We start from the raw sequence: 25295 nt of genomic DNA on the forward strand, positions 1-25295 counted from the left end.
TTGTGTTTTTCCAACCTTCTACCGGTGAAAATACACTGGAATGGCAGTCAGACCCATGACTTACCACCCATGAACTCATACTAGATCGATGTAATCCCAGTTCGGAGCTCTGACGTCATGTATAGGAGTGTGTATTGGCAAGAATCTAGCAATACGATACAAATCACAATACTAGGAACACAATAACCGAAGGGTTGGCGGTTCGAATCCCGCTCTGTCCATGTGCTGTTGTGTCCTTGGGCAAGACACTTTACCCTCCTTGCCTCCAGTGCTGCTACTCACACTGGTGTATGAATGTTTGGGAGTGGTCGTAGGCGCGAATTGGCAGCCATGCTTCCGTCAGTCTGTCCCAGGGCAACTGTGGATACAAATGTAGTTTGTATCCTCTGTGTGCACATTGAGTATGCATTCATAGAAAAGTGCTATATATAAATTTAATCCATTATTATTATTATTATTATTATTATTATTATTATTATTATTATTGGAAAAGAAACATGCAATGTTTCTGTTTTTGCACAGTTTGTACAGTTTGCACTTTAATGTTCTGAGATATGCAATGGAAACAGGCTCATTGCAGCCACTGATATTGTTAAAATGTTCATTTTTATTCCCAAAATTTGTTTTAATGTTCTAAAAAAAAAAAGTAACTTTATTGTGATAGTTGTAAGAAAATTGCAAATTTCTTGTTTTTATTCGGACAAATATTGTCTCAGGGAGCAGTTTTGTTGAGTTTATTTGTATTATTCAAGCAAAAATCTAAGTTATGTTTCATTCTCACAACAAATTATTCAAGGAAAAGCAAAGAACGGGAAGATTATATAAACATAATGTGTGAAAATTAAAAGACTATATAGTATAGCTAGCTAGCTAGCTAGATAGATAGATAGATAGATAGATAGATAGATAGATAGATAGATAGATAGATAGATAGATAGACTGGCTGCAGATAAAACAGACCTCCCCAGTTGTAAGATAATTGCACATTTCCTATTTTATTTGGAAAAAATATTGTCTCAGGGAGCAGTCTAGTTGAGTTTATTTGTATTGTTCAAGCAAAAATCTAAGTTCTTTTTTCATTTGAACAAAAAAATTATTCAAGGAAAAGCAAAGAACTGCAAGACTGTATAGATTGATGGATGGATGGATGGATGACTATTCATCTTCTCTGTTTGTATTATAGGGTCGCTGTGGTGGTGAGCGGTGCTAACATGGAGCTGGAGCTGGTGAGGCAGTGTGTGGACCGGGCCCTGGTTCTGGACGACCGGGTCAGTAAGTTCTCGGTGCAGCTGGGGGAATGGCCCGGGGACATGGCCAAGCTGCTGGACGTCCTGTCCAGAGAGGACGTCAGGTGGGCGGACGCTGAGGTTTGTTCAGGTGCTTCATTCTGTCGGCTTACGAACTTAAAAATAACTTCTTTCCTTTCCCTCAGGTTGTTGGACGTCTTCCATCGGAGACATGGAGACAAGTCTGACTTCTTCAAGGCAAAGGTGGGTGAATAATCTCTCCTCTGCACTGCATCCTGTTCCCTCCTCTTCTGTCCACTCATACGCCTGTTCTTTATTTTTATATAAGTATATAAGTCCTGTATTTAACCAGGTGAAAATCCTCAATGAGATCTTTTGCAGGAATGATCTGTCCAAAACGTAGTTGCAACAAATAAAGACACAAGAAACCAACAACTTCCATACATTAAAGGAGTGATATTTTGCTCTTTTAAATAGAATTATGTATTTTAAAACATTTCCCTGTGGTCTACATAAACTGTAAATGCTATGCTTGGGTCTGAATTCTTCATTAATTCAACTCCACATTAAATGAAATGCAGGAAGGTAGAAGGTAAGGAAGAGAAAAAATAAAAGACGATTTGTGGATGAAATTTTCAGGACATTTAATGATGATCATTATCTAATTTGACCATGGTTGATCCACAGCCGGTTTGTTTTATTTTGTATTAAGTGAGCGTCACCTGTGTTTATATCTGGTTAAAGACGTCATTGAGCAGCACGTGTTAGAGATTTATTGATGGCGTGTGTTTTAGTCACAAATAAAGCCCTTAAAAATGAGTTACTGTGTAGATACCGCGTTTAATCACGGGTCGGGTCCAGTACTCAGCTTTGTGGGTACAGGTGGAAAAGTCTGGAAAAAGTGGACCCGTGCAGGACTCTGGTACTGACCCTGGTTACAGCCTGTGCTCCTTCTCTCCTCCACACTGCTTTTCCCTCTGAAGCGATGTATTTTATTTACTGTCACATCTGTTTAATTTGAAAAAGTAACAAGCCTATTCTGAGAATGTAAGGAGTATAAAGTACAGATATTTATGCAAAATGCAGGGAGTAAAAGTAAAAAGTTTCCAGAAAAATAGATATTCAAGTAAAATACAAATACTTAAAAAATCTACTTCAATCTACATCGACAGAAAATTCCAGTTCTTTGAAACTGGAGCCTTTATTGGTCCCTCTGAACAACCCCAAAATTTTTTTAAATTTTTTTCAAATATCAATTTCCATGTATGAGTTTCAATTTTGTATCATATTTGATACATCAGGTGTCAATGCTCAAATATTATTATTTTTGAACAAACAAAAGCATAATATAACACAAACATGTCTAACAAACTGGTAATTCCTTTTCAAAACTGGCAAAGTTCTTCCTCCTTCCTCATTAATGACAGTCTTGTAGTGTCACTGGAAAGGCCTCTGGTGAATGAATTTCTCCCCCTGGTGGATTATCTGTGTATTGCTTGTATCTAATTGTATACATCAGGATTTTCAACAAAAAAAAAATCACACTGATCATGTAGAGCGGGGGTGTCAAACTCATTTTAGTTCTAGGGCCACATTCAGCTAAATTTGATCTGAAGTGGGCCAAACCAGTAAAATAATAACATAATAATATATAAATAATGTCATCTCCAAAATTTTCTCTGTTTTAGAATAAGTAAAAATAAGCAATGAAAATGTTTACATCTACAAACTATCCTTTCAAACAATGTGAATAACATGAACAAACTAAAAAAATAAGTGTAATTTTAACAATATTATGCTTCAGTTTATCATTTACACGTGTTCATTATAGCTTACAGATCACAGTGGGTCTACAAATACACAAAACATTTCATATCAGGCGGAATATTAAAATTGTACTTACTTCTCATAAAACATTTCAGGTTGTTCATATTTGTTCAGGTTATTCACATTTTTTGGGAAATTATGCGTTGTTTTAGTGTAAATACATGAAAATATTTACATTTACTGAGAGAAATTTGGAGTTGTGAGTATTTATAGATTATTATGATAGTATTTTACTGATCCGACCCACTTGAGATTGAATTGGTCTTTATGTGGAACCTGAACTAAAATGATTGTTAATATCTTAGTGTAATGGGCGGCCATGGCTCAGGTGGTAGAGCAGGTCATCCAATAACCGGAGGGTTGGCGGTTCGAATCCTGCTCTGTCCATATGCTGTTGTGTCCTTGGGCAAGACACTTCACCCCCCTTGCCTCCAGTGCTGCTACTCACACTGGTGTATGAATGTGTGCGAATGTTCGGTGGTGGTCGGAGGGGCCGTAGGTGCAGAATGGCTGCCACGCTTCTGTCAGTCTGCCCCAGGGCAGCTGTGGATACAGATGTAGTTTACCACCACCAGAGGGAGAATGTGAGAGTGAATGAATAATGGATCCACTGTGTGCGCTTTGAGTATACGTTCATAGAAAAAGCGCTATATAAATCTAATCCATTATTATTATTATTAATTTTTGCATTTCACAAATTCATCCCAAGGGCCGGACTGGACCCTTTGGCGAGCCAGATTTGGCCCCTGGGCCGCATGTTTGACACCTGTGAACTCATGTATCAAATATGATACATTTGGCGTTATAGGGTTAAGTACAGTAACAAAGTACTTATACTTCGTTACTTCCCACCTCTGTATGTGTCACATTTGCACAGTGCACATATTGCACAATACACATTCAAAACTGTAATATCTGCAAAACTTTACTCTCCTAATACTCATTTATTTTTCATCATTGGTTCTGACCTGAAAAAAATATGACCAAGGCAATTATGCTTTGAGGCTAATGATATGTTTTTGGTCACTGTTACTATATAGTGAGCTACTTAAAATACTTGTAGTAGCTTTAATTTTATATTTTATTATATTTATATGAATTCACTCCTTAAGAAAAAGGTTTTTTGTATATTATTTGGTTGTCCTTATTATTGTTATTGGCTGTGCCTTTGTGGCCAGTTCTTGAATTTCACTGGTCGTACCATGAGCATGTGACAAACATCTTGAGTCCTGATTCATTGTGTGTATTTTGTCAGAACTAAACATGGTGAATCAGCGTTCAGTTTCTGTGCTCCATATATCTGGAACAAACTACCAGAAAATATCAGGTCTGCTGAGAGTCTGAGTTCTTTTAAGTCCAGGTTAAAGACTCACCTGTTCACTGCTGCCTTTGACTAAAAGGCTTTTGACTTTTTAAATTTTATACTCTCTTTGAAACTCTGCACTGCAACTTTTACTTTAATATGTGTGTGTTTTTATTTTTATTTTATTTTATTCTTATTTATGTATGTATGTATTTATTTATTTATTTATTTTATGTGTTGTTTTCTTACTTGCTGTTTTTAATCACCTTTTATATGTTTCTTTTATAATGTTTTAAATGTGTTTCTTTTTGTTTCTTTTATTTCAATGTCCTGTGTGAAGCACCTTGAATTGCCTTGTTGCTGAAATGTGCTATACAAATAAACTTGCCTTGCCTTGCCTTGCCTTGTGTGCATCGACAGGTGGAGTGTGTGGTGGAAACCAGGGATAAGACACAAAGCGCTCAGCTGCGTAAGACGCTGAGCGAGCGCTACCCTACTCTGTGCTGGCTGGACCGGTGATCCCAACAACGCAAACATATTCACAATAGGAAACGAATGGTGGTGATGCAAACACATTCTGTAACTGTCAGAAGTGAACTATGTTTTGACTGTTGAGCAAATCTAATACAGAACAGCCTTGAGATTACATAGAGCAAATATTATACACATTACTTTGACTACTTATGCTGCTATTCTTCTCTAATCATGGCGCCCTGTAATTACAGTGAAGTGGTGAAACTGCATTGTCAGGATGAATATAGTTCTTATAGTCTATCATTAATCACAGAGTGTGAATCATTACTTAAATACAGCTCTCTTGACAACAGCAGAAGAAGTTTTTCAAAGGGTATTGTTTTGTATATATTTCTGTATTTATACTGTCTGAGGTGGTAGCATCGATCACAGTAAATAAAAGTGAACAAACTCTAAGACCTGTCCTGATGCTTCTGTGATTTTCTTCTGTGTCATTGTTTCTCTGGTGGTTTATTTTTAGAGTAAGAGCGAGGCAGGATGTGAAAGTGAATGGTTTCAGTGCCGTCTTTTCCTGATTAATGGCTGGAGACAGCTCGAGTGGAGACTGGGCAGTTTAAGACAGGTTAATGCTCTTAAGTTCATAAGAAGAGGACATGGTGACCCCTGCTTCAGCCTCATTTGGAGCGTCAGTCTATGGTGTGGCTCAAACACCTCGGGTCACGGCCCTCCATCCTGTTTGTTTTGAAGGAAATGTGTGGTTATGACTAAATCTTGAGACATGTTTAAAACGAGTCGACTTAATACCAGAGGTTTTCTGTTGTAGCATCTGAGGAAAAAGTACATACATGACAGAAGCATGAGTCCACACACCTCCACCACAGGCCTGTAATTCAATCAGATCCTGAACAACTGCTGTTAATACTGATTTTTATACTGACCATAAGTCTTCTGTTAGTTTATAAGACACCTTTGATCGCTCTTCAGTTTTCATTCTCTTTCTAACCACAGGCCAATATATGAATGTTTACTCTCAGTCAGTTTCTCACTTGTGCACAATAAAGGAAGGCCTGATTGACAACCAATCCATTCTCCACGAACTTCTTTGTCGTTTGCGCCTCCACAAATATTTGGTGTCAGAAGTGGGATTCCTCGTTCGTTGTACACTGTCAACGACCCAGTGGGTGGCCTTCTCGAAAGACAAAAACTTCGATCTGAACCATCGTAAATCGATGATGGAGAACCGAGTCGTTTGACGGTGACATGACGCAGGAATTTCAACCAACAAAGTTAAGTAAATTTTTATTTACTGATTAATGAAAGGCAGACTTCCGAGACGTGGAAAATCCCAGTTAAATTAAATTTACTAGTAATTTTGAATACAAAATATATAATTGATTGGGCAGATATTGAACGTTTTTGAAGTTTGGTTAAAGGTAAAAAAAAAAAAAAGCACACGATTTTCTACTTGTTTTTCCAAATTTTCTTCTTATTATATGTTTGATAATTTTTTGTGTTAAAACTCATGACATTGTGAATCTTGTAGTCAGTCAGGGTCGATGCTGGCTGATTAATTTCTTTATTGTGGGGAATTAATCGTATATTAATCTTACTTATCATCCATGTCTTTAGAGCAGTGTTTGTCAACCCTGTGGTCGGGACCCCACATGGGGTCACCTGGAATTCAAATGGGGTCACCTGAAATATCTAGTAATTGATAAAAAAAATTTAAAAAAACAAACAAACTTACTAATAAAAAATATATGGTGAGTTTGGAAAGACAATCACAATCCATAAAAGACATGACAAACTGAAGCTGAAACTGACGCACTGTGGTTCTGTTTATCTTTCAAATGTTCATTGTGGTCAGTTTCAGATGCTACAGCTCTTTCATAATTCATAGTTTGAGTTCTTGTTTGCTCAGTATTAATTGTCAGCCTTGTAAATCCAAGCTGGACTGACTGTACATATCCTGACCAAGGAAAATAAAATTCTCACTTTCTACACCTGGCTTTTCTGCCTCTGTCCATAATAATATACATTATATAGCCTAAATGTCATCTAAAATTAATCTGTATTTGCAACATAGTATAGCAAACTATTACATGATCAAAAACAAATTAATTTTAGCAAAAAAAAAAAAAAAAAAAGTCTCTGTTTTGAATGTCTGGGTCGCCAGAAATTTGTGATGTTAAAATGGGGTCATGAGCCAAAAAAAGTTGGGAACCACTGACTTAGAGGCTCTTATACTGAGTGTTGGTGAGGACTTTTAAGGACTTTAATAGTCTGGTTTAGACCATCTCTAAATGTAAAGTGTCATGAGATAACTTCTGTTATAATGTGACACTATACTATACAAATAAATTTGATTAGATTTGCAATAAAATTGAAGTTCTTACAGATTCCAGTGAATTATTAGTAGATCATTAACTAAAAGTGGTCAATCCTTTTTGCATTTTTTCTGTAATGTGACCTTGCCAATTTGTTCTTGATAGTAAATCTGACCCAAAATGTCTTCACTTGTCTTCATCCTGTTATACATTTGTGTGAAATATTTATTGAAATCTTCATTTAGAGGAATTCGCACCTAGCTTGACCTTTAACCTTTGGCCACCAAAATTCCAGTCCAAGTGAACATTTGTGCAGAATTTGAGGGAATTTTGCTTAGCCATTACTGAGAAATTGTGTTCTTGAGAATCGGACAGACAACCTGAAAACTTAATTAATACCCATAACTTTTAAGCCATAAAGACCCAGAGCTACTTTTGTGACAGTTCTGAAATTAATTTTTCTCTAGATTTAAGTTTTATTAAGTGATTTATCTCCATTTATCATAATAGTGTCTCCATTTTGCATTTTTTCAATGAAAATCAGGTATTTTCCGATATTTAATTTCCTGATCATGTACTTTAATCGCCATGCTAAGATTACATTTGAGGGTTATTATACAAAAAACAGAGAAAACTTAAGAAAACGTAACTTTTTCAGGAAAATCTATCATTAACCGAACATTTTCCAAGTGTCTCTATTCATTGTCATTGATCTAACTCCATGGGTTTTACTGGTGAATCAATGTTGTAGAAGATAATGTTGTTTCCATGTTCACTACAGAGCCTCTGAATATCCAAATGGGTCATATTTGATGACCATGAAAAGATGACAAACTGCATTTAACACCAATTATTTACATGTATTGATAAAATTAGTGGATCAACAGGTATTTACCTTTTTATGTCAGTAAATATTTTTGGTCACTGGTGGATATTCGGGTCTTTACGGTTAACCCACTGAATCTAGAGTTTTATCTGGATCAGCATCAGATGATATACAGTACCTAGACATATAAATAGACTAAATATGGCTGATTTTCATTCATACATTATTCATCCTCACATTAAATGAATGCTGATCTCGAAGTGTTGGAACAAGTGAAAATCCTTTCTATGGCTCTGCTCCAGAATGTAACAGGTCGTCTTTTGCTGATTCCTACTGACAGAAAACAAACAGACCCAGGTGGAAACACAACCTCCTTGGCAGAGGTAATAGAAGAAACATGCTACGGATACGAGGGAGAACAAATATAACACGAAAACCGCTTTACAACAAATGGGCAACAGCAGGAGAAGCACCGGGACACAAGAGGGGATGATGGACTAGATCTGGAATGAAACATTACACATACTGTTTGGTTTAGATCAGCATGTGGAACAGTACGTCTGGTGTTTTGGACTTCTCTTTATGGAGGTCTTTTCATATTTGTGTGCATTGTTTTTTGCACTATACAGTATGTCAACTCCAATCTCATTTTTCTACATTTGGAGCGTATACTTTCTTTAATATTTATCCTTACTAACAAATGCAAATTAACTGCAGCTTCTCTGTAATAATAATAATTATGTTGATTTGGCATTTGTCATATCTCACAGGTAGTTTATTATATTTTTATCATTCCAGTTTATTTTTTAGTATCCCACCCCCTGAAGGGGAGGCAAGGGGTATTGTTTTTGGTTTGGTTTGTTTGTTTGTTAACGCTCTAGCAGCAAAACTATTGGTTGAATTCATACCAAATTGAGGTTGTATTGCCCGTGACCCAGAAAAGATGTGGTTACATTTTGGGAAAAGTAGGTCAAAGTTCAAATTTTTAATGAATTTTTTAAAATCTTTTTTTTTTTTGTTCAGTTACTTATAACTTACTTATATATAATATTCATGTAAATACACCAGAGTTAGCATAGCTGCTAAATTACATCTGTAGTCCCTTGGCAGGTTACAAACAATAAAACAATACATATCTCAACACAAATACAGTCAAACCCAGTCATAATAAATATGGTATAAAGTGTATGTTTTTAAAGTGCATGAATTGAAGCGTCGTTATTGTGCATATGTATAATTTATAGAATGAGACACAAAATACTAAAACAGACTTATCGTGATTATGTCTATTTCTCTCTATTGACTTCATAACCTTGTTCTCTCCTTCAGTTCCATTAGTTAAGTTTAATTAAAAATAACAAAATCCTGAGGGATCCAAATGAAAAGCTTCCAAATCTGCCTCCGTCTGTTAGGGTTAGAGTTAGGGGATTACAGTAAGGGTTAGGGTGTACAGATATATAAGGATGTGGAGTAATGTGGAAAACTTTGAACAGAACATCATAGTGAGATGAAACTACTGTATGCTCAACCCTCCACAATGTGTTCATGGGCTTTTTTTTTTTTTTAATTTTTTTTATCAACTTTATTGAAAATATTTGAGTTTTCAAGACATAAATTTTGAACAAACAACAAGATGTCAAAAAAGAAAAAGCGTTTGAACAGATAAGTTTAAGAAAATAATGCATAGATTTAAAGACACAAAGCAGAATAGACAAATAATAGTATAAATAAATAAATAACAAAAAGAAATCTAACAAAAATAAATAAATAAATGCAACAGAGAGTTTGGTCTGTTTTAAAGAACTGATTATAAATAGCCAGGGTACTAGAGCTTTTTTTGTTTGTTTGTTTTTTTTGTTATAGACAAATTCTAGAAGATTTAATATATTTTTCAAATTCCATTAGGAAGATTTTAAAATTTGGGTGTGTTTTTGTAAATTTATTTTTATGTATATGAAATTTTCCAAATAAAATATGTGTTCATGAGCTTTCCAATGGTACCACCCACAAGTATGCGTCATTTCCGGTTCCGGAGATATGGCCGGAAATAATTTTACTTTGGCTGTATCTCCGGAACCGGAAGTCGTAGAGACATGGGACGAAGACTGGCGTGTTCAGAAGGGCCGAATTATGTTTGACGCGACCAACTTCCAAGTCTGTACGAGGTTCGGTTCGGGAGATATTCCGGGTCAAAACTCTGCTCCCGTTGGAAATGAATGGAAATGGGGACACCAAAATGTCCCACTCACAAACCTCATAGGAAAATGTTTCAGGCCATTTGGAGTGGACCCCAACATGAGAGGTAAGTTCTGTTCAACTTTCATACACAGGTGGTGGTGTAGTCAGAACAGGGATAGGGTTAGGTAGGGGTAGGGGTTGGGTTAGGACTAGGGTTAGGGTTAAGGGTTGGGGTTAGAGTAGAGTTAGGGTTTAGGGAAATTTATTATTACTAATAAGGTACGAGAAGTTACTTTTAAATTGATTCATAGATGTTATCCGGTGAAGACCTATATGATTAAATATAAAAGAAATATTGATACTCTTTGTTCTTTTTGCAGCAACGCAGAAGAAACAATATGTCATTTATTTTGGGATTGCACCTACACACATGTATTTTGGATTGATTTAACTAATTTTATAAACATAAAAATTTACTCTTCGTGTCAATTGAACTTTCAACACATTTTATTTGGCCTATCACACATTGATCAAATAACTCCAGAAAAAAAGATATATTATCGACCTTTTGATTATTTTTTGCCAAATTTCACATTCGTTGCTCCAAATTTGCAGATCAACGTCCAAACATCAGTGTTTTCAAAGCCCTTTTTTCCAATTACGTAGACAATTTGAGAAACAGTATAAATTCTAAAGCAAATAAAACAAAAAAAAAATATGTCAAATATATAATCTTATTGAATTTGTATAATTTCTATTTATTCCTCGAGCATTTAAAAAAAAAAAAAAAATTTATTACATTTATTTATTTATTTATTCATTCATTCATTCATTCTTTCCTAATGTTTTTACTTACATGTATTTCTATATAATGTAAACGATTTTGTGAATTATGGAACTTTCTACCCTTGTTGTTGTATACTGTTATGTATATTTACTGTTCAATGTTAATTGTTCAAATAAATGAAAAAACAAAAAAAGACTTAGGGTTTAGGGTTAGAGCACAGGTGTCAAACATGCGGCGCGGGGGCCAAATCCGGCCCACCAAAGGGTCCAATCTGGCCCACGGGGTGAATTTGTGAAATGCAAACATTACACTGAAGATATTAACAATCAATGGTGTCAAAATCATTTTAATTCAGGTTCCACATACAGACCATTTAGATTTCAAGTGAGTCAGACCAGTAAAATATTATGATAATAACCTATAAATAATGACAACCCCACATTTTCTCTTTGTTTTTTTGGTGTAAAAAAGTAAAAATCACATGAAATTGTTTACATTACCAAACTATACTTTTACAAAAAAATGTGAATAAGATGAACAAATACAAACAAATTGAAATGTCTTAAGAAAAGTAAATGCAATTTTACCAATATTCTGCCTGTTACTAAATGTTTTGTGTGATTGTAACACACGTGTAAATGATAAACTGATAAACCGAGGCATAATATTGTTAAAATTGCAGTAGTTTTTCTTAAGACAATTCAAGTTGTTCATGTTATTCAGATTTTTAAGGAAACTTTGTAGATGTAAACCTGATCATAATAGAATTTTACTTTTTTCACTGTTATTATTGTACTGGTTTGTCCCACTTGAGATCAAATTGGGCTGAATGTGGCCCCTGAACTAAAATGAGTTTGAGGGTCAGTCTTTGGGGTTAGGGTCCGGGTTTAGGGTTAGGACTAGGGTTAGGGTCCGGGTTTAGGGTTAAAGGGTTAGGGTTAGGTAAACAGATAAATGGGGGAACTGCCTACCCAGGCAATGTGAAACAATGTGAATAAGTTTTGAACTGAACGTCATATTTAGATGAAACCATGCTCCACCCTACAAAATGTGGCCATGGGCTTTCCAATGGTACCACCCACAAGTTTGTGCAAGTTCCAGTTCTGGAGATATGGCAGGAAATAATTTTACTTTGGCTGTATCTCAGGACTGGAAGGTCGTAGAGACATGGGACAAAGACTGGTGTGTTCAGAAGGACCAAATTATGTCTGACATGACCAACTTCCAAGTCTCTACAAGGTTTGGTTCCGGAGATATTTCAGGTCAAATCTTGCAATGGAATCTGGAAGTTGGAATCTGGCTGTATCTCCGTAACTGGAAGTTGTTGTTTACTAGAAATCACAAAAGACAAAATTTCAGAGTCAAAGCAAAGTAAATCAGCTTTTAAGGATTAATGTAGATTGTCCTTGGGATAGAAGCTAGAATAATATATTTAAACTTTACATGTTTTTTCTCCATTAACTACATTACGAAGTGTTTTAGTGAGGTCTTGTGGGTTAAATATTGGTGTTGGATGGGGATTAATGTTCTTTTATTTAGATATTCAAAGGATTTTTACATTTATAGTGTTTCCCTCCATGTTTCCTTGCATTATTGTATGTTTTTCCTTTAGCAGCCACTAGAGTTTTATGTAAAAACTGTTCATCATGTACTTTTCTACTACATACAATAGGTACAATCTCAACCAAAAAAGTAGACTCACAGGTGTAAAAGTTCATTTTAATAAATGAAAGACTGAATGAATGCATAATTCACAGTAAATTATATTTTACTGACAGAAATTCAAAACATATGATAATCACAAAAATGCATGGATATCACCCAAACAAGTTTCACTAGAATCATTCCAGTAGCAGCTGGTTAGTGAAAGCATATCAGGGCCCGTATTCCTAAAGGTTCTTAGTGCAAAGAGTTGCTCCTAGTGCCCAAATTCTTAGAAAATTCTTAGAATCATGATGTTTTCTTAGAATTTCCCCTAAAAATTAAGAGTAGATCCTAGTAAAAATAAAAGCTATTCCTACAGAATCCTAGCCCTTAAGAGAGCTCCTAAGGTGAGATCTGTTCAGAGCAGGGAAGAGGACTTTTAAGGGGTGTAGGAGTTCCCTAAGCAGAGGACAAAATGGCCGACGGAAGAAGCAGGAGGGATATTCTCCAAACACTGGATGACAGTGAATTAATTAAACGCTACAGATTGCACTGTTAAAAAAAAAAAAAAAAAACAGTAAAAAAAAGTTTATTATTCTGGCAGCGGGGGTGCCGAAAAAATACTGTTAAATAACAGAAAATAACCATCTCATAAAAATACAGTCATTTTCCATAATTAAAATACAGTTTTTTGCCCTCACTTTACATGGGATTTTGCATATTTTTTGACTTTTTAATGTTTAATAAAGAATATTTACATGTATTAAAACAATCAAATTACCTATAAATATATATAAATAATTTTCATTGAGACCAAGTTGTACGATCCACTAATAAAAACTGTATTTGGACAGTTTATCAGTGCTTATACATGTTATACATTCACAAAAATACATTTATTCAACGTTTTTGTTGTGAAACCTCCTGTAATTACACAAGATATTTGTCAATTAACAAACAAGTCTGGTTCAACTGACAGAGCAAATACTTCTTTTATGGTTAATTATCAGTAATTTTATCTTTTTTTTTTTTTTTTTTTTTACAGTATTAAACTTTAAATTAACAGTTTAATCTCATGAATAGAAAATGAATATTTGTGAAATTACGATACATTTGCAAATGTATTTTAACTGTATTTTTCTGTGGAAAAAAAAAAAATTTAAAAATGGAAATTTTATGGTTATTCACAGTTTTTTGTGTTGTTTTACATTTGACATGTAAAATCAGTCTATTTTTATCATTTCATAGATATTTTCCTGTATCTTAAAAATACAGGAAAAATCTGTAAAATAAACAGTAAAAATTCTGTTAATTTACAGATCTTTTTAGTGTGCCAATTAATATGAGCTATCACTATGTGAATACTGTGCAAGTGGGCCTGAGTTTTTTCACACATTTTGTAGGATAATTTTAAAGTATAGCTTACTATTCATTGAACAGATATTTTCTTTTATGTGAAATACTATTTACAATTACACAGTCTTCATAAGATTAGATTCTGTGATTAAGTTTATCGATTTGAGGGTCCATCCCTTGGCCATTATCACCAAAAGTATAGTTTTTTCTAGCTTTTAGGATCAACCAATCACAGCTTTTGAAATGATGACTCATACCTAGCAACGGGGTCAACCACACCTCACAGATAGGAATTTCTGTCCATTCCTTGCTCAGAGTTTTCTTAGCTTTGGAGTGATTCCAGAACACTCTAAGACTCTTTGCTAGGAATTTCTAGGTTAAGTTAGGAGCTCTGTGAGAGGATTCTTAGAATCTTTAGGAATACGGGCCCAGGTTTTGTTTTCCTTGTGTTTTTTTATCTTAATATGTGCCTTTGAGCATACTCTACAATTTCACTGAGAGAAAGTTTTTTTCATACTGTATTAAGACTTTCACATAAAATTCCAGACTTTTCATGGTCTGGAAAACAGTGTTTCAAAATCCATACTTTTTAAGACTTTCAAGACCTGCACCCTAACCCTAAGCACCCTGTCATGATGTATTTTTCTATGTTTAGGTCCAGAGGAGATGTGTTTCTCTTTCAGGCCCTGAGCTGAAGTGGATGGAAAACAAATGACCCAACAACACACACCACAGTCGGTAAATCACCATTTACTTTTGCATCTTTTACATCAAGAATTTCCAGTTTGTGGTTAAAAATAAGTCAAAGCACTTCAATATAGGCACGGCACTCGTCCTTTCTTACTGTACCTTCTTACCTGGACATGATGTAAGAAAACAGCATTGAATGTAAACATCAGAGAATGAAACTATTCCATTTTAAGACTTCACGCTATTGCACAAAATATTGAATTGGATCCTGAAAGAACTCTTTATATCATTAGTGTTATGTTAAAAGTAAAAAAGAGGAAAGAAAAATTCGACGAAGTACAAAGTCAGTAAATTCCAAGAAACTCCTCTAATTATAAATGTAAGAAATACTTGTGTCTTAAATCTTCACTTCAGCATTCTTTCATTTCTAAGGCAACGAGGGTGTGTTTTCCATTTCCTAGGTTCAGCTTATGCAGTGTTGATCTGTGGTGGTGGTGTCCTGTTGGGGTCACTGCTGTTTCGGACGTTTGGGGTCGTACTTGAGGAGGTGACCGAGGGAGGCGAAGCCGAACAGGAAGGTCTGGACGAACCACAGGCAACGAGTGGAGACGCTGTGGATGCCTTTGTTACTGTGGAAGAACGGATGATAAATAAGTGAAGGGAATGACTGTGAAAGAAAGTAAAGAAGTAAGGAAAAACGAGAGAAGGAAAAAAGAAAGCAGTAAGGAAAGAGGTAAAGAACAAAGATAGTAGTAAGGAAAGAAGTAAAGAAAGAAAGGACAGAAAGAGTAAAGAAAAAATAAAGCAGTAAGGAAAGAAAGAAAAAAGTAAAGAAAGACAATGAAAAAAGAAAGTAAAGAAAAAAGTAGTGAGGAAGGAAAGAAAAAAGTAAAGAAAGAAGGAAAAAAGAAAAGAATTACAGAAAAAAGTAAATAAGGAAAGAAAAAAGAAAGCAGTAAGGAAAGAAGTAAAGAAAAAACAGAATTAAAGAAGTAGAGAAAGAAAGAAAAAGGAAAAAAGTAGTAAAGAAAAAAGAAAGTGAGGAAAGAAGTACAGACAGAAGTAAAGAAAAAGATAGTAAGGAAAGAAGTAAAGAAAAAAGAAAGTAGTAAGGAAAGAAGTAAAGAAAAGAAAGTAGTAAGGAAAGACGTAAAAAAAAGTAAAGAAAATTGTAAGGAAAGAAGTAAAGAAAAAATAGTAAGGAAAGAAGTAAAAAAGAAAAGAGTAAAGAAAAAAGTAATATGGAAAGAAGTAAAGAAAGAAGTAAAGAAAAAAGAGTAAAGAAAGAAGGAAAAAAGAAAGTAGTAAGTAAAGAAAGAAAGAAAGAAGACTTAAAGTAGTAAAAAAGAAAGTAGCAAGGAAAGTAAAGAAAAAAGAGTAGTAAGGAAAGTAAAAAAGACAGAAAAAAGAAGTAAAGGAAAAAGAAAGTAATAAGGAAAAAAGAAAAAGATAGTAAAGAAGTATGGAAAAAAGAAGTAAAGACAAAAGAAAGTAGTAAGGAAAGTAAAGAAAGACTAATGAAAGTAGTTAAAAAAAAATAGTAAGGAAAGAAATAAAGAAAAAAGAAGTAAAGAAAAATGAAAACAGTAAGGAAAGAAGTAAAGAAAAACGAAAGAAGTACAGAAAGAAAGAAGTACAGAAAGACCGACAGAGCAGAATGTGGTTCATTTGCTGTGAAATGACCGCCACAGTTAAATAGAGGAGTTAAAGTGAAGGGTAAAACTGAGCCGACACCACCCCCTACTGGACAAACTGCTCCTCTGCTGTCTTACCTGCAGACCTTCAGTGCCACCAAAGACTCAAAGACATGGATGGCAAAGGCCGCCCACCATCTGAAACACACACACATATATATGAATAAGGAATAATACACCACACAGAGTCAATAAATACACACCCACAGATAAATACTACCTTAAAACCCCGTCGAACTTCATGCGTAACATGTCAATACGAGACGTCACATGACAGATTAAAAACACTTCACACCTCCACAGACTGAAGGACTGGCCTTTTGTATTCAAGTCACATGATGAACCCACAACAACAGGTATCTTTGCTGGCTGTGTTCATACTGTGGTCATGTGACTTCAGACCTCAGCCTTTTCATATGTAAATGTTGGACAGTATTAGGACTTCAGCTGATTAAACCTGCAGAGGACACGTCCACATCATCTGAAGGACATTAAACCTGCAGAGGACACGTCCACATCATCTGAAGGACATTAAACCTGCAGAGGACACATCCACATCATCTGAAGGACATTAAACCTGCAGAGGACACGTCCACATCATCTGAAGGACATTAAACCTGCAGAGGACACGTCCACATCATCTGAAGGACATTAAACCTGCAGAGGACACGTCCACATCATCTGAAGGACATTAAACCTGCAGAGGACACGTCCACATCATCTGAAGGACATTAAACCTGCAGAGGACACGTCCACATCATCTGAAGGACATTAAACCTGCAGAGGACACGTCCACATCATCTGAAGGACATTAAACCTGCAGAGGACACGTCCACATCATCTGAAGGACATTAAACCTGCAGAGGACACATCCACATCATCTGAAGGACATTAAACCTGCAGAGGACACATCCACATCATCTGAAGGACATTAAAGCTGCTTGGACACATATGAGTAACAACTGTATGTCCCCATGTTTTACAGACTTTGGTGTAAAAATATTTAGTTACTATGACTGTAGGAGAAAAGATTAATATCTAATCAATTTTTTAATTTTTTTGTCTTTTTTTTTTCCATTTTATTTTTTTTCTTAATTCCATTTAATTTTTTCTCATTTAATTTTATTTTTTTCTCATTTTATTTCATTTGTTATAATTCCATTTCTTTTTTTGCTCATTTTATTTCTTAATTCCATTATATTTTATTTTTTCCTCATTTTCTTTTCATTATAATTCTATTTATTCTCATTTTATTTGATATATTTCTATTTAAGTGAATTTTTTTTCTCATTTTCTTTCATTTGTTTTCCCAATTTATTTTATTTGTTATAATTCTATTTTATTATATTGTTTCACATTTTATTTGTTAAAATTCTATTTATTTTGTTCTCATTTTATTTCTTAATCTGATTTAATTTTATTTTTCTCATTTTATTTTACTTGTTGTAATTCTTTTATTTTCTTCATTCCATTTTATTTATTTTTTCTCACTTTATTTTCCCCCATTTTATTTTATTTGTTATAACTGTATTTCATTTTATTGCTTCATATTTTGTCATAATTCTATTTATTTTTTTCTCATTTTATTTTATTTGTTATAATTCTACTTTATTTTATTCCTATTGTATTCTATTTATTCTACTTTTATTTTATTTGTCCTAATTTCATATTGCTTTATTTTGATTTATCTAATTTTATTTTCTTGGCATCCAAACACCAGAGATGAAATATTTTATTTATTTCCTAGATTTTTTTTTATTTTTTATTTTTTTTATTTCAGGTGTTTTTGTTGAATTTATAGAATATTCTAAAGGATTCAGGGTGGATGAAACTCTAAGCTGTTCCACTTACAAATGTCTTATTTAACTGAATGTTTGTTTTAATGGTTTGGGTGTCCATGTACAATTTGTTCAATAAAAGCTTGATGAAAATATGATTTGAGATGATTTGTGTAAATGCGCGTCCTCACTTACCCTTTGTACATTAACTCAGAGTGATTCTCCACCAGGTATGTGCAGAAGGTGCCGAACGGTCCGAGGTATTGGAATGGAATTTTTTCTGGTGCAAACACAATGCACTGCAAAAAAAAAGAAGAAATAAAAAAACATAACATGAAAAACTGAGTATGAGATCAAGTCAGGGGGAGGAAGTTAATGTAGCACTTCGACTAACGTACAAATGAGGGTGTTTATTGGACTGTTTTCATTTTACACAACTTTGTACTAATACTCCTCTACATCTCAGACACAAACACTGCACTTCTCATCCCATTACATTTATCTGACGGCTGTAGTTAATGTTCAGCAATGGCAGATTTACCTATCGGCACCTCTCCGCTACCGCTGCAAGACCAAGAGGAAGATCAAGCAGCTGTTTTGGTCCGACAGCAGCAGAAGAAGAGGGACATTTGAAAAGGCTTAACGTAAAAAAAAGTTTAACGTAGCTTAATGCACGAGGACAGTGATCAATCATTGCCAAAGTTTGGGTAGACATCTCTAGCCACGCCCATTTTGACCTCTGCAAAAATCACAACAACCCCAATTTTATGGATGTTGTCCACGTTAAGCCTTTTCCTTTCCACAGGGACACATTATAGAGAAGAAGCTGAACGAAGCTTAATGTCAGAAAACGATGGCACTGGTCTATAAGGAAAATGCTTCCAGAATAAAAGTAATGAAATTTTACCACATGGGAGTCACTGATAAAGAAAAATCAAGTAAAAAATGCTGGTTGGCTGAACTTTCCAAGATACAGCCTTGGGTCAAAATATGAAATTCAAGAATTAACGAGAGAATGGGTTTGACTCCAAAGGAATATTTGTCTCAGAGCTACAAGATCTACTTCAAAACACTGTCTGCACATTAGAATACATTCACTTTACAGGTTCTATTTAGTGGAAGATTTATAAAACTATTATATAAATGTACATAAACCAATATATATGTGTAATAACACTTAATCATATACCTTGAAAACATCAGCAAACCGGCACTTTTGTCATTTATTTTCCAATTACTCTTATTAAAATATGTAACATTTAGCACATTTAATCTCTGAAGCAAATCATTTCTAAAAAAATTGTAGACCAGTGTGGTCGATCATCACCAAATTATGTATGTGGACATAAATAGTAAGGAACTGAAAACCCTTTTGGTCTATTGTCCATTTCAATCAGCCTTAGGCTTTTGGTTCAGTAGAAGCCTTTATTTTACTATTAACTGAGTTTTACCACTGACTGGAAATAAGAATAAAAGAATTTGAAGAACGGTAAGTGTTGTTTGTTATCGGTATTGGTTACGAGAAGCAGGAAGTTATCAGTTATCGGTAGTAAAAAAACAATTATCATGCATCCCTATTTTAGTTCCACATTAGTGAAGTTAACTTATTTTCATTTTATTACTGTATGATAATTAAAAAAACAAAAAGTTTTACGTGATTTGATGCATTTTTTTTTGCTTTGCCCCCTTGAACCCCCACTAGGATTCCAACCCTGGACCCCACCATTCTCTTTCTATTTTTTCTGAATCCGCCACTGTTCAGAATACAGTTTTACTCGCCTTATCCAATGAAAACCAAGTAGAAATATTCTTATTTTTAACGATAAACTGAAGGACAAAGTGTTCCTTAAATCAACTAAACTCCTTAACCCTTGAAGACTATTTGTTTGACAATTTCTGTTTTTTCTCCACATCTAACCATTTATTGTAGTATTATTAGTAGTATTATTTTTGCGTGACAATCAGGTATTTTCTTATATTTAACAGCGTGATCACACAGATGTTCATGGAAGCTCAGAATAAAATCAAAGGTTAATATATCAGAATGGAGAAAACTGAAGAAAAAGTGACTTTTTCAGTAAAATCTATCATTAACTGACATAAACCCAGTGTCTCCATCCACTGTCATTTATTTAACTCCATGGGTTTTACTGGTGAATCATTGTTGTAGAAAATGACGGTGTTTCCACATTCACTACAGAGCCTCTGAACGTCCACATGGGTCATATCTGATGACCATGTTTTCATCATTTTCTTTGAATTATTTACACATATTGATAGGATTAGTGGTGGGAAAGTTATTTGTAATATAAAGTGAACTGGATATATAAAGTATTTAAAACTATCTCCACTTCTTGCAGCTACAAAAACAGACACTTCACTATTAACCCATAAAGACCCAAACCATCCACTGATCTAAACTGTTTAATACCTTTTGATTCACTAATCCTATCAATATATGTAAATGATTAATGTTAAAATATAGTTTTTCATCTTTTCATGGTCATCAGATATGACCCATTTGGACGTTCAGAGGCTCCGTAGTTACCATAGAAACACAGTCAACTTATACATCATTGATTCACCAGTAAAACCCATGGAGTTGGATCAATGACAGTAGATGAAGATCCTTGGTTTATGTTAAATTAATGATAGATTTTACTGAAAAAGTCACTTTTTCTTAATTTTCTCCATTTTTGATATAATAACCCTTAACTTTAATCTGAGCTTTTATGAAAATCTACATAATCAGTGGATTACATATCAGAAAATACCTGATTTTCACTGGAAAAAAGCAAAAAATAGGGAGGATTATTTTATAATAAATGGTGATAAATCATTTAGGAAATGTTAAATATAGAGGAAGAAAATCATTTGGGAACTGACACAAACGTAGCACTGGGTCTTTATGGGTTAATAATTTAATAGTGCCATAAAAAAAACTACTTTTAATTGAAAAAACTTCAACATTTGGCTCCTATACTTAAATATTTTTACTTGAGTAGGATTTTACTTGTAATGGAGTAACTGGTGAATCAACGTTGTGTTTTCAAGTCTGCGGAGCCTCTGAACGCCCAAATGAGACGGTTTTTGTTAAAAGGCTTTTAATTCAGAACTTGTGATTCCTGTTTTTTCATCATAACTGTACAATACTTCAGCTGACATTACACGTAAACAAAGTCATCATTCTCTGCTTCCAAATCTTCTGGAAAACCCAACTTATGCGACTGTTTGCAGACGTAGATTCCTGCATTGGTTGGTGGTTATTTTGTCTTCTCTCAGGCTGTGACGATGTGGAGCATGACACCGTGGAAGGACACGCTCAGAGGGCTCTGGAATCTAAACGCAGGTCACTAAATGTCAGTTTGGTTCACTTCTGAACTGAATCTGTTCGTTGGGGTTTTGGTGGATTTTAACATTCATCATGTGAGACAGAATGAATATAGATATAGTATTTAGGCTCCGATTTGCTTTTCTTTTTCTTATAAAATTCAGAAAGAGTCACAAATGTTAAAATCAGCTCCAACAAATGGAAAGAAGAGGAGATATGGAGTTCATCTGTGTACTTTAACACTATAATTTTATAAATATCTGTCCATACTCAGCATTTTCTGGGGCGTCAACATTAACATTTTTGAAATTATTGACTGGTTAATTGTTTTTTCATCATCATCCATGTGAACATACACAATAAACATATGGGGAAAAAACAGCCAAAAACATAATAAGGATATTTTATTTATTTGTCATTTTATCATATTTCACTGTATTTGTTCTATTTGTTTTTTTTTGTTCTAAATGTATTTAATTTATTTATTTGTATTTTATTTTTATTTTAGTTTTTTTTCCTAAATTTATTTCATTTTTTCTCATTTTATTTGTTATAATTCTATTTTATTTATTTGGTTCTCATTTTATTTTATTTGTTCTAATTTTATTTAATTTGTTCTAATTCAATTTTACTTTATTTTTGCTAATTTTATTATTTTCCAAGTATCCAAACACTAACGACACATAAAGCGCAAAACTTTTTAACTGGCTAAAGATATTATGAGGATAATTCACTTTTAATGAATTATTTTAGCTATTTTTTTTTGTTTTGTTTTCTTATTTCAGGTGTTTTTGTTGAATTTATATGATATTCCAAAGGATGTGGGACAAATGAAACTCTGATCTGTTCCACTTACAAATGTCTTAATTAACTGAATGTTTGTTGTAATTGTTTGGGTGTCCATGTGTAATTTGACCAATAAAAGCTTGATGAAAATATGATTTGTGGTCGGTGTTAATATGGACAGATATAGTATATTTACATCTAATATGTGCACTCCAGTATTTATCCATTCCCAGTTTATTCCCATCATTGTAACACTTAAAGTTTTCCCACATCACTGATGTCCCTCAGGTCGTACATGTCTATTCTGAAGCCACGTTTGTTCTAACCTTCACCGTGGACCATGACCTTCATTGTTCACCTATGACATTCAGGTATGTGTTTATTTAAACTAAAGCTGAATGGGTGAAAACATAAAGAACCATTATCCTGCAGCGTTACAAGGGCCTCACTGTGTCTAAATGTCCAAATGCTGCTGGTTATTTATGGTTTGGACTCTGAATGACGTTCATCCAAAACACAGTAAAGTGTATAATTAGAGGCAAATTGTACATGAGTGTCTATTTATGTGTGTGTGTGTGTGTAAATCTGGTATGTGGTGGTAAAGCTACATTTCTTTCATTCCGGACACAGTTTATCTGCAAAGTTTTTCTCTCTAACACAGTCCAAGCTGAGTATTTTTTGTAAATTTACTTTAACTGACAACTGGTTGGTGATTTTTGATATGATTTCCCATAAAATGAAACACGATGTAAATAATCAATAAATAAAGAATAACTGGTGCACATTTAAAGTTATTGTCTATGTATAGAGGTTTGGTATTTCCATAAATTTAGGTCTGTTTTTTTTTTTTTTTCTTTTCTTTTCTGAGCTCCAGAATAAAGCCTTTGTTTCAACTTATTCTTTTTCTGCAGCAACACTTAAATACAGAAATTTCTTGCATTAGACTAAAAAAAAAATTGGGCTCTTACTATAGAAGCTCCTTATAACAAAGGAGAAAGAAGAAGTGTCTTTGAAGCAGATAAATATACTGTGAGAAACAAAGCACTTCTTACAAAAGACAACGGTGACAGATGGAAATTGCTTTTTCTTTATACTTGCTTTGAAATTCTCATTTATTTCTAGCTTTTTCTTCAATACAGACTCTGGTTAATTGTATTTTCTCATATTTTACAAACAAGCTTCAGAGTAAAAACAACAGATACCATAACTGTAGTACAAACGATTGATTTTTACTCATCAGGCCAGTTTTACTAGTTGACAAATTTTTTTTTTTTTTTTTTTTAGTGATTCCTTTTTCAGAAGACATCGAACTTATGTATCTAATATTTTTGTAGTTGTTAAATGAAGTCACTGTTGTATGTGTAGTGTTATTTTTATTATTTAATATGGGCTGGGTCTTAGATTTCTATCTGATTTGATACACATCATGCAGACAACAGTACCAATAACCTCATGAGATCAAGACAGATGAAGTTTTTAGCCAAACCTAAAATGCCCAAGTGTCTCATCACCTCAGTGCATGATGGGAAATATCTAATCAAGTACCTGAGAGTTTTGACTGAAATGACCTGTATAAGTTTTGACTTCTATTACCTCCGCCAAGGAGGTTATGTTTTTGTCGGCATTGGTTTGTCTGTTTGTCTGTCTGTCTGTGTGCAAAATAACTCAAAAAAGTTATGGATGGATTTAGATAAAAATTTCAGGAAATGTTGATACTGGCACAAGGAACAAATTATTAAAATTTGGTAGTGATCGGGGGTGGGGGGGGGCACTGATCTGCCTTGGCAGAGGTCTGCGCTCTACGAGTGTTTCTAGTTTTAACAGTATCTGTTGAAATAAGTGGAATAAGTGAAATCACAATTAATATGTTCAGATACTTAGTGGCTTTGTATGTAAAATTAAAAAAAAACCAAAAAAACTTTTACATCTGTGATCTGGATCATCAGTGTTAACCGTTTTATTTAGAACTACTGCTTTTAGATCTAGACTCGATAGATTTTTAACTTCTTCGTGACATTTTCACTGTTGATTAATCTATTTTCTGGAAAGTTCAATTGATTGTGAATTCCAAAAAAGCTGCAAGTGTTTCCAAGATCACTGTTTTTATTATTAAGCCTTGTCATAGTGTCATAGAAAAGGAAAGAAACCAGAAAATATTAGCATTTAAGAGTCTAGAATGAGAGACTTCAGACTTTTTTTCATTACTTAATGAATGTCTGCTGCTCTAATTTCTACTGGGTATTAATAATTTACAATGATGCTCTATTTACATGAGTTTTCATTCAACATTTATATCCCAAAAACCTTAAGAATCACATCTGTGTGAAGCTACTACTTCATACTAATCTTTATTACCTGTATCTGTACCTGTATCTACAGCCAGGTCTGATAAACTCGCGATATTTTGCGTGATTTGGTTCCTGCGGATGGTTGTAAATTGTTTTGTGGAATTACTTAAACCTATCGTTCGACTTGAGAGCAGGTTTTTATCTCCTCTTCTTTCCAGATTTTATCGCAAACGAACCCATAAGCTCATTAATCTCAACAGTCGACCTGTTAACTGGACTTTGAACAGAAATGACATCGACCTGTACCCTAGTGACTCCTGACCGACTCACTGCATCTAGATAAGATTAGCAAGTTTATCTGCGAAACAATGGCATTGACCTTTTACACGGATATTATGTTGATTTTTTAACAATTACACATAACTTAAAAATCTGTATAGGAAATAAATATCTAAACAAAAACCGTGAAAGCATCGTTGGGGCAATATTCCGATGAAAACAACTACCCGGAGTACATTTTCCGTAACACCACACGTTGGCAGTTAAATGACCTGAAATTACGACAAAAGCTAAACTCGTTTACGGTTTGTTTCGCTGTAAAAGTCGATGATTTAATGAACTCACGGTAAAATATCCCACTGCCAATGTGACGGAGATGATCCAGAAGTTGCTTGTCCGTTTAAAGTAGTCGCATCCATCACTTTTAGCCATAGCTGCTGCTGCTGCTCCGTGTTGGTCCCGCTGTCAAATGCGACCGGG

The 25295-nt window shown here is 34.2% G+C and overlaps 2 protein-coding genes across 2 annotated transcripts in view; one reads left to right on the plus strand and one right to left on the minus strand.

Moving 5' to 3' along the window:
- The window catches only part of LOC115434297 (L-threonine ammonia-lyase), a 35702-nt gene extending 30393 nt beyond the window's left edge, over nt 1–5309 (plus strand). Inside the window, exons 9-11 of the mRNA XM_030156162.1 lie at nt 1184–1351; nt 1433–1490; nt 4798–5309. Of these exons, the coding sequence (XP_030012022.1) occupies nt 1184–1351; nt 1433–1490; nt 4798–4896 (325 nt within the window). The 3' untranslated portion in view covers nt 4897–5309. The remainder of the gene's footprint in view (nt 1–1183; nt 1352–1432; nt 1491–4797) is intronic.
- Nucleotides 5310–14699: 9390 nt separating this feature from the next.
- Nucleotides 14700–25295, minus strand: tmem254 (transmembrane protein 254). Its single transcript, XM_030155159.1, has 4 exons — nt 25161–25295; nt 18327–18430; nt 16432–16491; nt 14700–15288 (listed from the first exon to the last, which is right to left on the minus strand). Exons 1-4 carry the CDS (start codon nt 25245–25247, stop codon nt 15168–15170), a joined length of 372 nt encoding a protein of 123 aa, XP_030011019.1. The 5' UTR covers nt 25248–25295; the 3' UTR covers nt 14700–15167.

This window comes from Sphaeramia orbicularis, chromosome 15 (genome assembly GCF_902148855.1).
Source record: "Sphaeramia orbicularis chromosome 15, fSphaOr1.1, whole genome shotgun sequence".
Taxonomy (NCBI): Eukaryota; Metazoa; Chordata; class Actinopteri; order Kurtiformes; family Apogonidae; genus Sphaeramia; species Sphaeramia orbicularis.

Bases quoted from the DNA above. Each gene is read 5' to 3' on its own strand.
- tmem254 (XM_030155159.1), bottom strand. From the start codon at position 25,247: ATGGCTAAAAGTGATGGATGCGACTACTTTAAACGGACAAGCAACTTC. The intron at 18,431-25,160 runs GTGAGTTCATTA...TTTTTTTTGCAG, and splicing joins TGGCAGTGGGATATTTTACC to TGCATTGTGTTTGCACCAGA. The intron at 16,492-18,326 runs GTAAGTGAGGAC...TGTGTGTTTCAG, and splicing joins TCTGAGTTAATGTACAAAGG to ATGGTGGGCGGCCTTTGCCA.